We start from the raw sequence: 22,639 nt of genomic DNA, 5'->3' as shown, positions 1-22,639 counted from the left end.
TTTCACCAGAAAATAATCGTAATGCAGCAATGTTTCACCACAAAATAATCGTAATGTGGGCAGCAGTCACCAGAAAATAATGTGCACCTGTAAAAAATAAAAGAATTTACTCACCTGCAGAAGTCTCCTCTCTTGGCGCACCACTCCCCCGATTATCTTCACAACTCCCGTGCTGACACAGCAGGCAGAGCAGGGCAGGGAGGATGGCTTCCCGAAGCCAATACTCTCCAGTGCAGGGCTTCGGACGACATCTTCCTGTAGCCCTGCTCTGCCTACCGGAAGACTGTGTGGCACCAGTTCACCACCTGGGGGGTGGGCACAGTGTGTCATTATCCCCCCCCCTCCCTGCAGCAGCGCAGCTCCGCACAGCGCCCCAGGCGACCGCCTGGTTGGCCTGGTGGACCAGGTGCCCTTGCATGCAGCATATCAGATGTTTCTGACATTTTTGTCAAATCTGACTGGTTTAGCTGCATGCTTGTTTCTGTTTCTGGTGTGATTCAGGCACTACTGCAGCCAAACAAACCTGCAGAGCTGCCAAGCAACTGGTATTGTTTAACAGGAAATAAATATGTCAGCCTCCATATACCATACTTTGCTGTGGGTTCCCTTTAAGATCTCTGCCTTACTGAGTCCCTATCTCTGCATACCTGCCACACCATTACCCGAGTCTCCCCTCCCCCTGCTGGGTTCCTCCATCTCCCAGGCATGTAAGTGGTGAGATCTCTGCCCCCCTGAGTTCTCAGCTCTTTGCACCCATGTGATATAATGATGAATGCAGCAGGATGAGCAGGAGTCTCACTGCTGTTGCATGAAGGATTCCTGTAACAGGAATGTTATTTTTGGGTTGAGCTCGCTTTTCTATACACTACTCCGTATGGAATGAGACGTATTGTGTTTGCATTAATCATAACATGATTGGGTCCCAGCGGGGTCTGTGGCCTGAGTATGGCCCGCTGTCCCACCCTGGCTGCGGCCTCCACCTCCATCCCTGAGTCATTAGTGCTGCTCTCAGGCCCGCTTTCCCCTGCAGCACACAAGTCTGACTGATGGGTGCCCCTGGGCCCGCAGCCCCTGGCACAGTCTGTCGCCTGCAGTGTGGCCCCCGGCACAGTCCGACACCTCCAGTGTGGCCCCTGGCACAGCCTGACGCCCGCAGCCCCTGGCACAGTCTGACGCCCGCAGCCCCTGGCACAACCTGACGCCCGCAGCCCCGGCACAGCCTGATGCCTGCAGCCCCGGCACAGCCTAACGCCCGCAGCCCCTGGCACAGCCTGATGCCTGCAGCCCCTGGCACAGCCTGATGCCCGCAGCCCCTGGCACAGCCTGACGCCCGCAGCCCCGGCACAGCCTGACGCCCACAGCCCCTGGCACAGCCTGACGCCCGCAGTGTGGCCACCCGGCACAGCCTGATGCCCGCAGCCCCGGCACAGTCTGACACCCTTAGTGTGGCCCCCCAGCACAGTCTGACACCCGCAGTGTGGCCCCCCAGCACAGTCTGACACCCGCAGTGTGCCTCCCTGGCACAGCCTGATGCCCGCAGCCCGGCACAGTCTGACACCCGCAGTGTGCCTCCCTGGCACAGCCTGACGCCCGCAGCCCCTGGCACAGTCTGACGCCCGCAGCCCCTGGCACAACCTGACGCCCGCAGCCCCGGCACAGCCTGACGCCTGCAGCCCCGGCACAGCCTAACGCCCGCAGCCCCTGGCACAGCCTGATGCCTGCAGCCCCTGGCACAGCCTGATGCCCGCAGCCCCTGGCACAGCCTGACGCCCGCAGCCCCTGGCACAGCCTGACGCCCGCAGTGTGGCCACCCGGCACAGCCTGATGCCCGCAGCCCCGGCACAGTCTGACACCCTTAGTGTGGCCCCCCCAGCACAGTCTGACACCCGCAGTGTGACCCCCCAGCACAGTCTGACACCCGCAGTGTGCCTCCCTGGCACAGCCTGATGCCCGCAGCCTGGCACAGTCTGACACCCGCAGTGTGCCCCCCTGGCACAGCCTGATGCCCGCAGCCTGGCACAGTCTGACACCCGCAGTGTGCCCCCCTGGCACAGCCTGATGCCCGCAGCCTGGCACAGTCTGACACCCGCAGTGTGCCCCCCTGGCACAGCCTGATGCCCGCAGCCCGGCACAGTCTGACACTCGCAGTGTGGCCCCCTGGCACAGCCTGATGCCCGCAGCCCGGCACAGTCTGACACTCGCAGTGTGGCCCCTGGCACAGTCTGACACCCTTAGTGCGGCCCCCGGCACAGTCTGACGCCCGCAGTGTGGCGCCTGGCACAGTCTGACACCCGCAGGCTCTCCTTATATACAAGCTTATAGCATGAATATTTGGACAGAGACAACTTTTTTTTCTGATTTTTGGTTCTGTACATTACCGGTGCTTGCTTTCTCAGGATGTAACTACACTGTAGATTTTGCCTCTCGCAATACTGTAGAAATTTCTCAGAGGGTTTTTTTTCTGTTTTCACAGCTTGAGGGGCACTATGGCAAAAAATTGTAAAATTTTAAATATGTGCAAACATATACAAATAAGTACGTTTTTTCCCAGAGTAAAATGTCTTATGCTGCTGTCACTTACAGTAGGTAGTAGAAATCTGACAGAAACGACAGGTTTTGGACTAGTCCATCTCTTCATAGGGGATTCCCAGCAAGGCTTTTATTCTTTATAAAGATATTCCCTAAAAATCCTTTACATAATGATGCTGGCCAGCTTCCCTGCTCGCTACACAGTTCTTTGGCAGTTGGACAGAGCAACCGCCATTCACTAAGTGCTTTTGTAAATAAATAAATTCCTGAGAATCCCCCTGAGAATCTTTTTTGTAAACTCTTCTGTATCAAAATATAAAAAAAACTCTACACCAAAACATTCCACAAATTGCTAGGCATGCTTAGAAAATCGCTCTACACATGCCTAGAATCACATTAAAAAATCACTTCAAAAAAATGCCAAGCGTTTGCTTTTACGCTAGCGCTTTTTGGTGTGCACTGGTCCTTTGAGAGGCATTTCACTGCCTATCAACTGTCCATGGAAAAGAGGCCTTAATTAGATTGTAATAAAACCTAAGAGCTTCTGCGTCATCCTGTCCCTGTGTCAGTGCAGGGGGGAATGGGGGGGAGTGGCTGAAATGTGGCGATGTGACAGACCTGGAGCCCATTATTAAACAGGCTTAGGTCAACTAGTATTACAGTATATTTTGCTCTTTGGAAGCTCAAAAATTAAACATAGAAAAAGGTGAAAACAGGTGAAAAAGCTTTGTGAATCATGGTCATTGTCGTAATGGACAGAACCGAAATCAGGAAAGAGTTGTCTCTGTGCAAATATCGAGGACCTAACTGTGTATATGATTTTCTTTCCCTATTGCTGTGAATGCAGCACAAGTGGAGGAAACCGTCGTCCAGAGTCACTGCATACAATCCCAGCAGGACGGGACTTCCTGCGCCTTCCACACAAGAAATTAGACTTCCTGTCCCCTCCAGACAAGGCTCCGCTATTTCCTGACCCTTTTATACAGGCCGAAAACACCTCAAACGTCCCAACTTCTCACTGAGGAAATCCCAAACCTGCACCCACAGAGCAATAACGCCCCAACTTCTCACTGAGGAAATCCCATACACAAAACCTGCACCCCAGATACAGATCCCTGCAGAGCCCGGATTCGGGGTCCCCTGTCCCAGGCTGCACTATGTCCCGGGAAACGTCCCGCTTTTAGCTGCGGGACGTCCCGACCTCGGGACTCTGGTCACCGTCCGAACTGGCCGTGGCGTCTAATAGACGCCGCGCCAGTTCATAGCCCGCAGCCCCGCTCCAGCCTGAACCTGCATAGTCTTCCGGCAGGCCAGCAGGGCTACGGGAAGATGGCATACGGAGGCAGAGCCCTGTACTGGATACTATTTGTGTCTCCAGTACAGGGCTTCGGGCGAAATCTTCCCGTAGCCCTGCTATTCCATTCAGCGCGGGGGATATGCAGGAGCAAGATGGTCCGGGGAGCTGCGCGCCAGAGGCCGGCAGCATGAGGGGACTTCTGCCAGGTGAGTAAATTACTTTTTTTGCAGGTGAAATGTTGCCCAAATTACGTGTATTTTCTGCTGAAATGTTGCCCAAATTGCGTTTATTTTCTGGTGTCTGGGGAAACTGCTGCTGCATTTATTTAATGGTCATTGTTGGCTATATTTGCTGCTTTGGGATTACGGTTACGCTCCGCCCATACAATGTCATGGCCACACCCATTTTTCAGCGAACGCCCCCCCCCCCCCCCGATCCCCCCACGCCCATTTTTTGGTGAACACCCCCCCCCCCCCCCCCCAGTCCCAGGTTGGACCCAGAAAAATCTGGTCACTGTAAATAATACCGCGTCCGACGCAGGAGGACAGGTGAGTCTGCACAGCTTTCCCTTCTGCCGCTAAACTCCCCAGCGGGGATTCCTGTCCCTACTATTCTCCCTCTGAGTCGTCGCAGCTCAGGGGGAGGTGTAGTTCAGGGGTCTGGCGATTGCCGGAGCTCCGAATTTCTCTTACGCACCCCGTGCAGCATAATATTGCTGCTATGGAGCACCGAGACTACCTGCTTCTCCGAGTGAGCCCTTTCCAGTGAGTTCTTTCCAGCATGCAGGATCGATCGCTTCAGTCGATTCCGGCCAGAATTTGATCGACATGACAATCAGGTGACCGCAGTAAGGCATCAATGTTAGATTTGATTGTTATGATTGAATCGGCTAGATATCAATATAATGTATGGGCATCTTAATATGTCTATAGGAGGGTTATCAAAAGCCATGCTGCTATGTTGGTTGATGACAAAGGCCACCTAATGCTGCTATGTTTTGGGTCGTTGGGGAGACCACCTAATATACAGTGACCAGATTTTTCTTGGCTCAACCTCGGACGGGGGGGGGGGGGAGGGGGGGGGGGAGTGCTATTGCGCCGCGCCAAAAAATGGGCATGTCCATGACCACGGTGAAAAAAATGGTATGGGCGGAGCGAACTGTAATGTAACTGAGGCAGTGGGTCAGAGTTTCCTCCTAAAACACAGGTAGGCAAAGTGACCCTAATGGTAATTAGGCAATGTTCCCCAAACACATAAGAAAGCAGCGTTCCCACAAAGATGTGGTGAAAGGGGGGATGTGCATCATGGATGTCAGTTCATGACATGACTATGTACTGTGTATGTATGTACTATGTACGGACTATGTAAAGTGCTGCAGAAGATGCGAGTGCTACATAAATACATAATGATATGGTAGGACATTAGGCTTTAATTTTGGCTGGCATTAGATTGTGAGCTCCGCCAAGGACATGACTACATTCTCTGTGATGGTGGAGAAGAGGACTCAGCCAGGAACTATGTTGTGGGGGTGTCACCAATGCAGTACTGCCGAGAAATAAAATGCTGCTCACTGACTCCTCCCATAACTGACACAGCACTCATTAGGGGGTGATATGCTGTTCACTGACTCCTCCCATAACTGATACAGCACTCTTTAGGGGGTGATATGCTGTTCACTGACTCCTCCCATAACTGATACAGCACTCTTTAGGGGGTGATATGCTGTTCACTGACTCCTCCCATAACTGATACAGCACTCTTTAGGGGGTGATATGCTGTTCACTGACTCCTCCCATAACTGATACAGCACTCTTTAGGGGGTGAAATGCTGCACACTGACTCCTCCTATAATTCACACAGCACTCATTAGGGGGTGAGCATTTTAAAAGTTGAGGTAATGGTCCTCTAGTGAATGGAATCATACATTGAAGCAAACCTGAACTTAAAATAAACTAATGACATCATTTTTTGTATGCGCAATAACAATGGTAAATAGAACTTTCCTCATATCATTATTTTCAATTTAAAGGGCTGAATTTCAAAGACTGAATTATAAACAACAGCCATGTCAATGTGGTTCATTCAGCTGCAAAACCAAAAAAAATGTTTTTTTTTTACTTTTCAGCACTACATTGGATTTACAGAGGTAAAAGCACTGGTTGACTAATGGTGTGTACACACTTAAAAGATTAATGAAAGATCACAGACCAATCTTACCCCCTTCTATGTAGTATGAGAGCCATACCTACACAGTCTATTCTATGGAGCTGCACTCCCCATCAGACAGAAATCTTACCCCCTTCCATGTAGTATGAGAGCCATACCTACACAGTCTATTCTATGGAGCTGCACTCCCCATCAGACAGAGATCTTACCCCCTTCCATGTAGTATGAGAGCCACACCTACACAGTCTATTCTATGGAGCTGCACTCCCCATCAGACAGAGATCTTACCACCCTTCATGTAGTATGAGAGCCACACCTACACAGTCTATTCTATGGAGCTGCACTCCCCATCAGACAGAAATCTTACCCCCTTCCATGTAGTATGAGAGCCACACCTACACAGTCTATTCTATGGAGCTGCACTCCCCATCAGACAGAGATCTTACCCCCTTCCATGTAATATGAGAGCCACGGATCCATCTGAAAATGGCGCCTGTGAATAATGGCGCACGGTGTTGCCGCTAATCCGATTGCCGCTTATCGCTATTTAACGTTAAAGCCTTATTGTTATTTGGCGTTAAAGCCTTATTGTTATTTAGCGTTAACACACAGAACCCTCTCTGTACCTATCCCTAACCCCTAAACCCCCCCTGGTGGTGCCTAACCCTAAGACCCCCCTGGTGGTGCCTAACCCTAAGACCCCCCTGATGGTGCCTAACCCTAAGACCCCCCTGGTGGTGCCTAACCCTAAGACCCCCCTGGTGGTGCCTAACCCTAAGACCCCCCTGGTGGTGCCTAACCCTAAGACCCCCCCTGGTGGTGCCTAACCCTAACCACCCCCCTGGTGGTGCCTAACCCTAAGACCCCCCTGGTGGTGCCTAACCCTAAGACCCTCCTGATGGTGCCTAACCCTAAGACCCCCCCCCCACCAGTGGTGCCTAACCCTAACAGTGTTACATTAAATCTATTCACCGTTTTGCAGTTAAATAACGTCTGCAGTTTGGCTTATGTAGGGCGCTATTGATAAATAACGTTAGTGTGTGCCACTATTGATAAATAACGTTAGTGTGTGCCGTTTTTCTGCTTTTTTCCCTGTGCGCCATTATTATGCAGTACTAACGATAAATAGCAATAAGCGTATCTTTTTAATACGGTGCCATTTTTATGCATAGGCGCTGTGCGCCATTATTCACTGATCCGGAGAGCCACACCTACACAGTCTATTCTATGGAGCTGCACTCCCCATCAGACAGAAATTTTACCCCCTTCCATGTAGTATGAGAGCCACACCTACACAGTCTATTCTATGGAGCTGCACTCCCCATCAGACAGAGATCTTACCCCCTTCCATGTAGTATGAGAGCCATACCTACACAGTCTATTCTATGGAGCTGAACTCCCCATCAGACAGAGATCTTACCCCCTTCCATGTAGTATGAGAGCCACACCTACACAGTCTATTCTATGGAGCTGCACTCCCCATCAGACAGAAATCTTACCCCCTTCCATGTAGTATGAGAGCCACACCTACACAGTCTATTCTATGGAGCTGCACTCCCCATCAGACAGAGATCTTACCCCCCTCCATGTAGTATGAGAGCCACACCTACACAGTCTATTCTATGGAGCTGCACTCCCCATCAGACAGAGATCTTACCCCCTTCCATGTAGTATGAGAGCCACACCTACACAGTCTATTCTATGGAGCTGCACTCCCCATCAGACAGAAATCTTACCCCCCTCCATGTGGTATGAGAGCCACACCTACACAGTCTATTCTATGGAGCTGCACTCCCCATCAGACAGTAATCTTACCCCCCTCCATGTGGTATGAGAGCCACACCTACACAGTCTATTCTATGGAGCTGCACTCCCCATCAGACAGAACTCTTACCCCCTTCCATGTGGTATGAGAGCCACACCTACACAGTCTATTCTATGGAGCTGCACTCCCCATCAGACAGAAATCTTACCCCCTTCCATGCGGTATGAGAGCCACACCTACACAGTCTATTCTATGGAGCTGCACTCCCCATCAGACAGAAATCTTACCCCCTTCCATGTGGTATGAGAGCCACACCTACACAGTCTATTCTATGGAGCTGCACTCCCCATCAGACAGAAATCTTACCCCCTTCCATGTGGTATGAGAGCCACACCTACACAGTCTATTCTATGGAGCTGCACTCCCCATCAGACAGAAATCTTACCCCCTTCCATGTGGTATGAGAGCCACACCTACACCACACCTATTCTATTGAGCTGAACTCCCCATCAGATAAAAATCTTTGCAAGATGCTGCACTAAAAAGATGCTGTACAGACACAAAAGATCAGTATCTGCAAAAGATCCGTTCCTGCAAAATTCATTCATAGTCTATGAGATCTGCAGATCCTCATACACACCTTGTTTAACAGACATTCATCTGCAGATCAGATCCACCAGGATGGATCTTCAGATCTGCAGACCTGAGGTGAGAGAGATGTGGAGGCTGATATGTTTATTTACTTTTAAATAATACACATTGCCTGGCTGTCCTGCTGATTTTCTGCCTATAATACTTTTAGCCATAGCCCCTGAACAAGCATGCAACAGACCAGGTGTTTCTGACTGAAGTGTGACTAGATTAGCTGCATGCTTGTTTCAGGTGTGTGATTCAGTCACTACTGCAGCCAAAGATCAGCAGGACTGCCAGGCAACTGGTATTGTTTAACAGAAAATAAATATGGCAGACTCCATAGGTCTCACACCTCTGGTTCCTTTTCAAGTAAACCTGTAACTTTGACAAAATGAAAAGTCAGATTCTTACCTCGGGGTAGTGTAAGCCTCCAGATCCTCCAGACCAGGCTGTTCAACTGACGGCCCGCAGGCCGGATGCGGTCACTGGGCCGCTATCACTTACCCAAACTATTTTTTGTGTCAGGCCCCCTCCTCTGGCAGGCCCACCTTTTGTTTGTGCTTGGCTCCACCCCCCAAAGCCAGGACATTTATACTCTGCCTCTTCAGCCATAAAAATCCGGTGCTAGACACACCCCCTGTCTGTGAAGTTGGACAGCACTGCTGCAGACCATCGCTGGACGCCGGGACCCTCTGGAAGTGGCAGAGGCGCTCTGGTCAGTGAATATGTGCAGGCACAGGGTGGCTCTTGCGCAGTAGCTAGGAGATGCTTGTGCTTGGTGGAAAAGGCGGAGCCCAGGTGGCTCTGTGACGTGCGCAAGTGTGAGCCGTTTGTGCCTGGTCTGTGCGGCAACATGCCCGTCAACAGGACCTTGTTGAAGGATCTCCGGGGAGGTCCCAGCTCTGGATCGGTGGAAGGGGACACCTCAGGAATATCGAAAGGCTTCCCTCTATGGAGGCATCTACTGTATTTGGCCACATTTTTTTAACTACAGGTACACTTTACTGCATATTCTGACAATTTCCTTCTATAGCACCAGTGGCCTCAATTCACAAAGGGCAGTTTAGTAAGATACAGCGTTAGGTATATTATACTTTTTTTCCCCAAATTCACTAAGATTTCTTGCATGTGGTACACCGTACACTTTCTGTAATATACAGTAAAAGCATGCTTCAATTCGCTAATCCCTGTTCGGTAAGTCTCACCGGCTGTGGAGCAGGTCAGGCAGGGAGCTGAGAGTCTTCCCACAAGTGGTGTGCATGAGTCGGGGGGTTTCTGTCCAGTGCATCCCCAGTATCCCTTCAGATGTGATACAACCACCAGAGGGAGCTCTTCTGTATGCCAATATACAGATATGCACATCCAAAGAGATGCAGAAAATACTTTTTAAATGTCTCCTCCTGCTCTGCTGTTCTGAAATCCCGCCCTTCAGAGTATCAGATCAAATGGGGTGAGAAGCAGGGCTGTGTGGCTCTCCCTATTGGCTGTCTGCTACATCTGTCAATGTTACCAGATGGAGAGTGTGAGTTATCGGCTGGTCAGAGCTGGAGAAAAATACTGAACACTTTTACTGAATGCTTTAATCTTTGGGAATTGCTATTTCTCTGCACCAATCCCCAGCTGGCTTTATAAATACCACTGAATATAGCTGGTGACTGGAGGCTAGCGAGGGAGGGGAATCTCCCACCTATTCTATACTAGCTGGACGGCCCGCGTTGCCCGGGTATGTATTTGGCCGGTGTTGGCTCCACCCACTTTTCCTAACCCGCTGACCCTGCAGCCTCAGTTCTGGCATGATATACAGTAAGTGAGCGCAGCGGTGTATATTTAGAGCACCAGGTTCTATTTCTGGAGGATCGAGTTGGGATGGTGGAGTAGTCCTGAGGGTACAGCTTGATGAGGGAGCAGATACAGGCAGGAGGAAGTTGGTGAAATGAGGAAGGAGGAGGATGACATAAGGGCGTTACATGAAACTTCCTCTTTGTGGTTCGGAGGGAATTTCCTCACCTTCTTTACTGGTAAAAACTTTTCTGGAAAGCCGAACTTATGAAAGTCTAGTTCTGGAGCACCAGAAAACCTCCCAACCACTATTCATCCAGCGATGGTCTAAAAGTTCAGCTAACACGCTTTTTAGCCACACCCAGGAGGTGGAAGCTTGGTGTAAAGATGCAACTGTCCATCTACTTTACCCCAATCCCCTTGTGCCCTCTGGGCTTCACAACTGTCCTTCTACTGTACCCCAACCCCCTGTCCCCTCTGTGCCTCACAACTGAACATCTACTATACCCCAATCCCCCTGTCCCTTCTCTACTTCATGACTGTCAATTTACTGTACCCCAATCACCCTGTCCCCTCTGTGCTCCACAACTGTCTATCAACTGGTACAATCTCCAATCCCCCTCTGTATATTGTACCCCAATGCTTATGTCTACTCCACATCCTCAACTGTCCAGCTAATATACCCCTATCCATGTGTCCCCAATCTTTTGCATAAATATTCGCCAGTTCCCCATGCACTCCGCTTCATTCCTCTCCTCTCCCAAACTTTTACTCTGATGCACCCTGATCCCTGTGTTTCCTGTCTCCTCTACAAATGTCCATTTATTGTAACCCAATCCCTCTGTCTTTTCCATAATTATCAAACTATTGTTCATTCACAACTAGTTCTCTATTGTACGTATCCATTTCGCCCCTACAGGTATTTCTTTATTCTAAACCAATACTTCTGGTCCCCTCTTCTCACCCGTTGTATGTTAGGACTCACCAAGCAAAACTTTTAACAATCCAGTATATCATCATGTAGCACATCTTCTAGCCAGTTGCATAGAGGTTTGTGAGTTCTATATCGGTCAGACGTAAAGTATTTAACATCACTCTGCTTTTTTTTTTCCAGTTTGCTGAAACCGAACCCAAGAAGAAAGGATGCAGAGCATTAAGTGTGTGGTGGTCGGGGATGGTGCTGTTGGGAAAACATGTCTCCTCATCTGCTATACGACCAACGCCTTTCCCAAAGAGTACATCCCAACTGTGTTTGACAACTACAGCGCCCAGAGCACAGTGGATGGAAAAACCATTAGCCTAAACCTGTGGGACACAGCTGGCCAAGAGGAGTATGACCGACTAAGGACACTATCTTACCCCCAGACCAACGTCTTCATCATCTGCTTCTCCATCGCTAGTCCACCCTCCTACGAGAACGTGAAGCACAAGTGGTATCCAGAAGTTGGCCACCACTGTCCCAACGTCCCCATCATTTTGGTGGGCACTAAGAAAGATCTTAGGAACAACCCCGATGTCATCAAAAAGTTGAAGGAGCAGAGCCAGCTGCCTATCACCCACCAGCAAGGTGTCAGCCTGTCCAAACAGATTCATGCCGTGAAGTACATGGAGTGCTCCGCGCTGAACCAAGACGGCATCAAGGAAGTTTTTGCAGAGTCCGTAAGAGCCGTTCTCAATCCAAACCCAGTAAAAAAGAAGAATCCCTGCTTCTTACTGTGAAAATGGGAACACTTGCAACTTCATGAAGACCTCAAGTTCTTCTGTGGGCGATAAATGCCGTCCTGAAGAACCATGGATGTGTATACCTCAAGGATGGGGATCACACTCTCTTCCATGAGACCAAAGAGACCCAGGCGATGGAGACACATGCTTAATATTCTTGTTGCCTTCAGCCAAAACGTCAACGTTTTTATCTGTCCCTGTCCCGGACACAGAGCTTTCTCTCCTGGAACCTTCCTTGGACACGTAACGAGGCCAACGTTACATCCTTTGTGTGAGAAGCCAGCTGAGATCACCACCATGTGAGCTGGGTCAGAACCCTGCAAATTATTCTGTTCTCTGGAGATACCTTTATCTTTCAGCTTTCCATTTCACAGATCTTGAAACAATAGTGTTTTTATTGTTGTTATTATGCTTGCTTCTTGAAGAAACCAGCAGCTTTGCTACTCCATGTGAAGTCTGATGACTTGGAAGTCTTTAAACTCCACCAACGGTCTTTGCCTCAAACCAGCCATTTGCCACGACTCCTAACATGAAGAACAATGACTATTCCTGAAATAAAATACTGTTTGGGCCCTCAAATATTCAGCCATGTGGAAGGAAGGAGTATTTTTCATATTTCTTACATAATTCCTTCTATATTGTAGCTTGTTCATTTTAGATTTAGGGGTGACCCAATTGGGTTGTCCCACTTCCCACATTAAGACATGATGTTAGATAAGTGTGCCAAACTTCAGAAGCCCAAAATAACTTTTTTTTACTAACTACACATGGATACTTTTCAGCCGAAGCTGGTGGTAGTTAAGTTCAAATCCTCATGGGCGTGGTCTCCTATCGGCAAGGGCCCACCCCCGCCTGTAGTCCAGACTCCTCCCCTGTGTCTAAGCACACTTGTTGAGATGGCTTATGGGGAAACTATATTGTATTTCCAATGAGGACACACATTAAGCTATTATTATGATGGTGTTTACCTGAAAGTCATTTGTAATATGGCTCTTACATGTTTACATGCTTGCTCTTCCAACTTTACCTTATGGCATTTCATGTACAGATTTGCAGCCCCTTTAAGTGGCTGTCTGTGTATCAGTCAGTACAGTGGGGGATTTTGCTGAACGATTGCTGAGATAAGAATCAGCTACAGGAAAAGCTGCATGGAGCATGTAGGGTTTCCTGTGAACTGCCAGAGCTCTGCGATGACCACAGATGTACGATAAAATACAGGGAACGATAAAGGCAGGTCACTGCGCAGCAGTATGGGGCGGGAGAAAGCATGGCCGCCCCCAGCCCGAGGCCTAGCAACATGTCTGTACACCAGAGCACATCCTCCTCACCCCGCCCAGAAGAAGCCACTCCATCCACCCCCTCCCTAGTAATAGACGCCCTCAGCCTAAGGGATAGCAACATGTCTGTACAGCCTCGCCCCCGAGCTGTCACCCAAGCACATCCTCCTCGCCCCGCCCACAGGAAGCTGCTCCATCCCACCTCCATAGTAATAGACATGCCCCCAGCCCTAGGGCTAGCAACATATCTGTACATCCCCGCCTCCGAGCTGTCACCCAAGCACATCCTCCTCGCCCCGCCCACAGGAAGCTGCTCCATCCCACCTCCATAGTAATAGACATGCCCCCAGCCCTAGGGCTAGCAACATGTCTGTACAGCCCCGCCTCCGAGCTGTCACCCGAGCACATCCTCCTCACCCTGCCCACAGGAAGCCTCTCCATCCCCCCTCCATAGTAATAGACATGCCTCCAGCCTGAGGGCTAGCAACATGTCTGTACAGCCCCGCCCCCGAGCTGTCACCCGAGCACATCCTCCTCACCCCGCCCACAGGAAGCCGCTCCATCCCACCTCCATAGTAATAGACACGCCCTCAGCCTAAGGGATAGCAATATGTCTGTACAGCCCCACCCCGGAGCACAGCCTCCTCACCCCGCCCACAGGAAGCCGCTCCATCCCCCTCCATAGTAATAGACACACCCCCAGCCCAAGGGCTAGCAACTGCCTCCAGCCCGAGGGCTAGCAACACGTCTGTACAGCCCCGCCCCCGAGCTGTCACCCGAGCACATCCTCCTCACCCCGCCCACAGGAAGCGGCTCCATCCCCCCTCCATAGTAATAGACATGCCTCCAGCCCGAGGGCTAGCAACATGTCTGTACAGCCCCGCCCCCGAGCTGTCACCCGAGCACATCCTCCACACCCCGCCCACAGGAAGCCGCTCCATCCCCCCTCCATAGTAATAGACATGCCTCCAGCCCGAGGGCTAGCAACATGTCTGTACAGCCCCGCCCCCAAGCACATCCTCACCCCGCCCACAGGAAGCCGCTCCATCCCGCCTCCATAGTAATAGACACGCCCACAGCCGGAGGGCTAGCAACATGTCTGTACAGCCCCACCCCCGAGCTGTCACCCGAGCACATCCTCCTCACCCCGCCCACAGGAAGCCACTCCATCCCCCCCCCTCCATAGTAATAGACATGCCCCCAGCCCGAGGGCTAGCAACATGTTTGTACAGTCCGCCCTTGAGCTGTCACCCGAGCACATCCTCCTCACCCCGCCCACAGGAAGCAGCTCAATCCACCGCCTCCATAGCAATAGGCACGCCCATGGCCTGAGAGCTCGCAACATGTCTGTACAGCTAGGGCCCAAAGCTGTCACCCCAGGCATCGATTCCAATTAACACTTGTACCAGGTTTTTTTACTGAGCTAAGCAAATCCTCCCAGCCTGACATGGACCCGCCCACTGCCCTGTGAAGCCACCAATCGGCTGATCCTTCTCAGGGAAGGTTGTCAGATGAATGGCCAGTAGAGACGGTCAGGAAAAGCATCCGATTCTAACCTGCATACAATGTTCCTTTAATTTGCATGCAGTCTGGAACCCTTAGGCTCTCATTGGCCATCTCTCCCCATGAGCCTGACTTCCTGTCACAGCAGGAGCCCCCTTTAACACAGAGCTCTGACGGTTCAGTGAATTATCTCCTTGCCTCGGATTGGCTGATTCCTGCCCTGTGTCCCTCCCCCGCTGTGCTGTCTGTCACCTCTCATTAATTAAAGAGTATTCAGAACCTCACCTTCTACCGCTCATTATACATTATTTACATATGCAGATTCACCTGGCTGCGGTCACCATCGCCAGGCTTCCTCTGCGGTCTGTTATTTCTTGCCTCTGCATCCTGCAGCCGCTCTTCCAGGTGCCTCCAGGTCCTCCGCAGCTATCAGTGGTCAGTGACATGCAAGGGGAGCATACTGTACACACATCCAATTGTGATTGGCCAATTTTACCACCTGCATGTAGAATGAAGGCCAGAAGTTACTATGAGCAGGTTGTGTAGGTAAATTATCATACTACATGGAGGTGGAAACATTGGTCAATGGGTGGCCAGTTATAAATGAAAGTTTTTTAAGCAATACCAGTTGCCTGGCTGTCCTGCTGATCCTCTACCTCTAAGACCACATACACACATCAGACCATAGTCTTTTGAAAATGAAAGATCACAGACCAATCTTACCACCCTTCATGTAGTATAAGAGCCATACTTACACAGTCTATTCTATGGAGCTGAACTCCCCATCAGACAGAAATCTTACCCCCTTCCATGTAGTATGAGAGCCATACCTACACAGTCTATTCTATGGAGCTGCACTCCCCATCAGACAGAAATCTTACCCCCTTCCATGTAGTATGAGAGCCATACCTACAGTCTATTCTATGGAGCTGATCTCCCCATCAGACAGAAATCTTACCCCCTTCCATGTAGTATGAGAGCCACACCTACACAGTCTATTCTATGGAGCTGCACTCCCCCTCAGACAGAAATCTTACCCCCTTCCATGTAGTATGAGAGCCACACCTACACAGTCTATTCTATGGAGCTGCACTCCCCCTCAGACAGAAATCTTACCCCTTCCATGTAGTATGAGAGCCACACCTACAGTCTATTCTATGGAGCTGCACTCCCCATCAGACAGAAATCTTACCCCCTTCCATGTAGTATGAGAGCCACACCTACACAGTCTATTCTATGGAGCTGCACTCCCCATCAGACAGAAATCTTACCCCCTTCCATGTAGTATGAGAGCCACACCTACACAGTCTATTCTGTGGAGCTGCACTCCCCCTCAGACAGAAATCTTACCCCCTTCCATGTAGTATGAGAGCCACACCTACACAGTCTATTCTATGGAGCTGCACTCCCCATCAGACAGAAATCTTACCCCCTTCCATGTAGTATGAGAGCCATACCTACACAGTCTATTCTATGGAGCTGAACTCCTCATCAGACAGAAATCTTACCCCCTTCCATGTAGTATGAGAGCCATACCTACACAGTCTATTCTATGGAGCTGCACTCCCCATCAGACAGAAATCTTACCCCCTTCCATGTAGTATGAGAGCCATACCTACACAGTCTATTCTATGGAGCTGAACTCCTCATCAGACAGAAATCTTACCCCCTTCCATGTAGTATGAGAGCCACACCTACACAGTCTATTCTATGGAGCTGCACTCCCCATCAGACAGAAATCTTACCCCCTTCCATGTAGTATGAGAGCCATACCTACACAGTCTATTCTATGGAGCTGCACTCCCCATCAGACAGAAATCTTACCCCCTTCCATGTAGTATGAGAGCCATACCTTCACAGTCTATTCTATGGAGCTGACCTCCCCATCAGACAGAAATCTTTGCAAGATGCTGCACACAAAGATGCTGTACACATGCAACAGATCAGTATCTGCAAAAGATCTGTTCCTGCAAAATGCATTCATATGCTTCATACACACTTGAGATAAAAGTCTTTGGAAAATGCAAGATCACAGACAAATTTTACCCCCTTCCATGTAGTATGAGAGCCACACCTACACAGTCTATTCTATGGAGCTGATCTCCCCATCAGACAGAAATCTTACCCCCTTCCATGTAGTATGAGAGCCACACCTACACAGTCTATTCTATGGAGCTGAACTCCCCATCAGACAGAAATCTTTGCAAGATGCTGCACACACAGATGCTGTACAGACACAAAAATCAGTATCTGAAAAAGATCTGTTCCTGCCAAAAATCCATTCCTGCAAATTGCAATGATAGTCTATGAGATCTGCAGATCATCATACACACATGATTCAACTGACATTCATCTGCAGATCAGATCCACCAGGATGGATTTTCAGATCTGCAGATGATTGCTTGATCTGCAGATGAATGTCAGTTAAATAATGTATGTATGATGATCTGCAGATCTCATAGACTATCATTGCAATTTGCAGGAATGGATTTTTGGCAGGAACAGATCTTTTGCAGATACTGATCTTTTGTGTCTGTACAGCATCTGTGTGTGCAGCATCTTGCAAAGATTTTTATCTGATGGGGAGTTCAGCTCCATAGAAAAGACTGTGTAGAGTATGGCTCTCATACTACATGAAGGGTGGTAAGATTGGTCTGTGATCTTTCATTTTCCAAAGACTATGGTCTGATGTGTGTATGAGCCTTAATACTTTTAGCGATAGACCCTGAACAAGCATGCAGCAGATCAGGTGTTTCTGACATTATTGTCAGATCTGACTAGATAAGCTACATGCTTGTTTCTGGTGTGATTCAGACACTACTGCAGCCAGATAGATCAGCAGGGCTGCCAGGCAACCGGTATTGTTTAAAAAGGAAAAAATATGGCAGTCTCCATATCCCTCTCACTACAGTTGTCCTTTAAACAATACCAGTTGCCTGGCAGCCCTGCTGGTTTCTTTGGCTGCAGTAGTGTCTGAATCACACCTGGAACACGCATGCAGCTAATCCAGCCACACTTCAGTCAGAGCACCTGAACTGCTGCAAGCTTGTCCAAGGGCTATGGCTAAATGGATTAGGACTGGTTCAAACGCATGCGGCTTCTAGGGCTGGCTGAAACGATGCGTTAAATCGGGATTGGAACGCCGCGTTTGCGCAATCGACGGTAACCGCGCGATGCTAAACGCTCCCATTCACTTGAACAAGAGTGTTCAGTCGACGAGTCCCGAACGCTTGGCAGTACACGCCCCCAAGCGTCCGTGTGAACCAGCTGGGTTTGACATCCCTGCTTTAAACAATACCAGTTGTCTGGCAGCCCTGCTGATCTATTTGGCTGCAGCAGTGTCTGAATCACACCAGAAACAAGCATGCAGCTAATCTTGTCAGATCTGACCATAAAGTCAGAAACACCTGATCTGCTGCATGCTTGTTCAGTGGCTATGGCTAAATGTATTAGAGGCAGAGGATCAGCAGGACAGCCAGGTAACAGGTATTGCTTAAAAGGAAATAACTATGGCAGCCTCCATCTCTCTCTCACTTCAGGTTCTGAGTTGATGCTAATTTTAGGCTGTTGCTGCATTTCTTTGGTCCATTTTTAATTTGCATTACATTTGCATCAACTGAGACTTATCAGTATCCTCACTAGAGATCGCAGACTCACCATGGTGGACCGGCACACACAGGAGATCTCCCGACTCCCTGAGATGGGAAAGAGAGGCAGCTCTAAAATATCCAAAAATATTTACACAAGACGCAGCGCCCAGCGACCCCTGCAGTATTTCACAAGCAAGCGCCACATTTTCCATCCGCCTCACATGCTGCCGAGGCCACAATACCAGGAGGACATGCTGCGCTATACAGGATACATCACAGCTTCCATATCATGCATTACGATCTGCCTTCTTAAAACAGAAGGAAATTGAGATTATTCAGGTTGGAGTGAGCATATGTTTCCCACAATGCATCACTGCTGAATATGCAAATCATCCTTTGTCGTCCCTGTAAGCTGACCACACCCACAGATGCGCTGGAATGCAATGATGTGTCGGCTTGTTAATATTACAGAGCCTCACTAATCCAACATGCATACAGACTGTTTCAGATTGGTTGATCCTCATCAGTGCATGGCATGGATTAATGTGGCTCTAGGGGGTAGGACCTGAACCACCCAGTTACAGATTACCCAGCAAGCTCATGGTGAACCAAAAACTCCTAGAAGTGTGTAATGGGCTGACAGAGACCAAAAAGCCCTCTTACTAAAAATGCTATGCAAAACAAAACTTTGCCTTCTATAAACACAGGCAAAAATGAAATAATATTTTATTTAATATCTGAATGTGATGCTGATGCAACTTCTGTGTCCTTCTGATATTTTTTTGTAGAGGTGGTACAGCAAACCAATTATTCTGTACATATAGTGTGATTGTATGTGGTTATATAATAGTCAGTTTGGAGGAGTGCAGAACACCATTACATATTAGATGCTTACCTCAGTAGTGAGACGTCTGTATATGGCTTCCTGGCTCCTCTGTAACAGCGCTGGGTCTCTCTTCATCTCCTGGCCGCGGCCCTGACTGTGGTTGAGCACATCTGGACCAGGTATGCGTGAGTAAGGTCTGCACATGTCCGGTAGAATGAAGAAGCCAAGTCAGTGCGATGTGAGATCTGGTTCATTCAACTCCCAACGAAAAATAATTTGCTTTGAGCCTGAGAGCACTTTATGATTATCAGGAATTGTTTTCTCAGCTAGATAAGTGGTTAAAGAGGAACTCCAGTGAAAATAATGTAATAAAAAAAGTGCTTCATTTTTACAATAATTATGTATAAATGATTTAGTCAGTGTTTGCCCATTGTAAAATCTTTTAACTCCCTGATTTACATTATGACATTTATTACATGGTGACATTTTTACTGTTGGCGGGTGATGTAGCTGCTGCACGCTTTTTTGGCAGTTGGAAACAGCTGTAAACAGCTATTTCCCACAATGCAACAAGGTTCACAGACAGGAAACTGCCAAGAGTACCACGGTCCTCAGAGTTTCTTGTAGGAGGGGTTTCACCACAATATCAGCCATACAGCACCCCCTGATGATCAGTTTGTGAAAAGGAATAGATTTCTCATGTAAAAGGGGGTATCAGCTACTGAAGTTCAATTCTTGGTCGGAGTTTCTCTTTAAGCTTCTGTTTACGGTTCAGGAAGTGGCTGTAGTCATGCAACATTCTGTATGTATTTAGGAAAAATGTGTGTTTTAATGTTAGTAAATGTGCGTGCAAAAACGTACATGTTCCAACAGATGTGTGCTGGAAGTGTGAAAGCGTCCTCAGTATTGTCCAACATGCTCCCCCAATTTCAGTGAAGCTCCCGGATCTGGTCTCTGATGGACATATTCCCTTCATTTACCCTCATGTAAGAGTTCTCCATACACATTACTGCCTGTTACAACGATCAAGAGAGATAAATGTGGTTGGCACCAGTTGCTGGCTGACAGAGGACACAATGTGATCGCTCCCAGTTAGTAGCCGTGCTCACAATTCAGATAATTGTCCATACGATAGTAGAAAGAAAGATGGAGCACCAGCTCTTGCAATTTGGATTTATTAGCGTTCACATAGGCATTACAGGTAAACCAGTGGTGAGGGTAGGAGTACCGGCCTGACAGCCGTTTCGCGGCAACTGCCGCTTTCTCAATCTTTCTTTCTACTATCGTATGGACATTACTGCCTGTTGGTTACATCTCAGTGATCTCTGCAATGATGTCACCGAGTCCGGGGGCCCCTTGAGCGGGTGAACGAGGGGGCCGCTGCGTGATGAGACCCCTCATTGTGCCACTTATTGGAGCAGCGCCCAAATGAGCAGAGCGAGTGTCCTCTATGCTGCCATCTGCCAGAGCGGGACCTGCTAGGAGCCGGAGTATGGAGCTGAGCCTTGATGTGACAGCGCTGGAGGACAGGCCCCCCATTGTCCTCCGCAGCCCGCCACAGTGCCGGACACAAACGTGTCATTCATGTGGCTGGAAGTGGTGTGGGTGGGAGGGGCCACTGACCTCCAAATCTGTGTCAGCATATCATTAACTCCTGGGACAGAGCTGAGGCCCGGACAGGTTGTTATCGTACATCGCAGGAACTCCGCCCCTCACAGACGCCATGCCATAGCCCCGAACGCCCAATGTCACCAGATTACCTCTGATGTGTCCTGTATATACAGCGCAGGAACATCACCCATCACAGACGCCATGCCATAGCCCCGAACGTCCAATGTCACCAGATTACCTCTGATGTGTCCTGTATATACAGCGCAGGAACGTCACCCCTCACAGACGCCATGCCATAGCCCCGAACGCCCAATGTCACCAGATTACCTCTGATGTGTCCTGTATATACATCGCAGGAACATCACCCATCACAGACGCCATGCCATAGCCGCGAACGCCCAATGTCACCAGATTACCTCTGATGTGTCCTGTATATACAGCGCAGGAACATCACCCATCACAGACGCCATGCCATAGCCCCGAACGTCCAATGAGGTTTGAGGCTTGTGCCATTAACAGTGCAAGAATGGTAGTAATGAAATATTCCCCTTGAAAATCAATAGGTGAATTTTGATTGGCTTTTGTAGGCTCCACCCACTTTACAATATTAATCTCAGTGACTATCTGGGCAAAGTTTGAGAACCCTGCCATCAACAGTGTAAGAATGGCTGCAGTTTACATTTTCCAGTGAAATTTGTATTTGTCTCCGCCCACTTTTTTGGTTATGGGAATAAAAAGTATCCTATACTTTATTCCAGGTAATGTACTATGTGTGTGCCAAATTCCATTCAAATCCGTTCAGCCATTGTAGCGTGATCGAGTAACAAACATCCGAACTTTCACATTTATATATTAGTGAGATTTATTGATATCTTCATATTCTGTGGTGATGTACAGAGCACAATAATAATAAAAAACATGCATAAAGTTCACTCCACGGTACAGTAATAAATCCAGCAAAAAATACAAAATACATGAAACGTGAGCATTCATCTTATAGCGATCTATCATAGGGCAGCGGTGCGCTTGCTAGATTCTCACCTGAGACGACACAGAACAATCACCTCGGCTGAGGGTTTTCCAGCGAGCGTACGGGGCTTACACTTTGAGATTCTTTATAGGAGGAGACAGCGTGATGACTCATAGGTGTGCACCTGCTCTGCACTGTCCAATCAGAAGGTCCTCCTGAGCCTGACTGAACTTTATTGGAGGGCACAGCTAAAACGTCAGATCAGGCTGCTGGCGTTGCTGACTGGATGGACTCTCTCATTCATCTACACCTCAGGCCCGGCTGGATGAAGCGTCAGTTCTTCTGGCAGGTAAGCGGTTTCACACACACGGAGTATTATCTGTGATGAGAACCTCTGCAGCAGTGAGGGGAGTTCTCTGAGGGGGGCGCTCCAGGCCTCGTGTTGGGTAAAAGCCTTGTTGTTTTCTTGGTGGTCTCTGATCTGGTGCCAAAGTGGCCTCCTACAGATCACACACAGAACGTCCTATTCATGGCCGCCGTTCTGATACACGACACACGCCAGAGGCCAGCCAGAGCCGGTCCAGCCTGAGACTTGCCTTATCCCCATGGAATGCAGAGCCACCAACAAGCCTGTGCGTGTGATGAGGGGCACAGGGTGGGGGGGCTTCAGGCTGCGTACCATGTCTGCTGTATACAGAGACCCCGGCGGTACGATTGTAAAGAAATAACAAACCTCAACTTTACTCATCACTCTGTGGTGAGGAGACACTGAGGACTTCCTGGTATACAAGGCCTGGTTCACACTAATGGGTGTGAAGCATTGCGGTCACCTCTTGCCACGTGCCAACCTGCTCCAGCTACATAGACATCTACAGATGGCAGCTCATGCAGGTCTATAGGAGGATGTCAACTACCTCGCCTATTGGTTCCTGCTTTACTGCTGCTGAGTACTCCATGGGCTTGATTCACAA

General features: G+C 49.2%; 1 protein-coding gene across 3 annotated transcripts in view; it reads left to right on the top strand.

Annotated features, from left to right (window-relative positions):
* RHOG (ras homolog family member G) overlaps positions 1 to 14,955 on the top strand; it is a 152,671-nt gene extending 137,716 nt beyond the window's left edge. For all 3 annotated transcript variants that reach the window (XM_068266518.1, XM_068266516.1, XM_068266517.1), the window contains one exon: positions 11,284 to 14,955. In XM_068266518.1, the coding sequence (XP_068122619.1) occupies positions 11,313 to 11,888 (576 nt within the window). In that variant the 5' untranslated portion in view covers positions 11,284 to 11,312 and the 3' untranslated portion in view covers positions 11,889 to 14,955. The remainder of the gene's footprint in view (positions 1 to 11,283) is intronic.
* Positions 14,956 to 22,639: the final 7,684 nt, after the last annotated feature.

This window comes from Hyperolius riggenbachi, chromosome 2 (genome assembly GCF_040937935.1).
Source record: "Hyperolius riggenbachi isolate aHypRig1 chromosome 2, aHypRig1.pri, whole genome shotgun sequence".
Classification (NCBI taxonomy): Eukaryota; Metazoa; Chordata; class Amphibia; order Anura; family Hyperoliidae; genus Hyperolius; species Hyperolius riggenbachi.
Note: the sequence above shows the minus strand (reverse complement) of the source record. Positions and strands in the feature narration are given on the sequence as shown.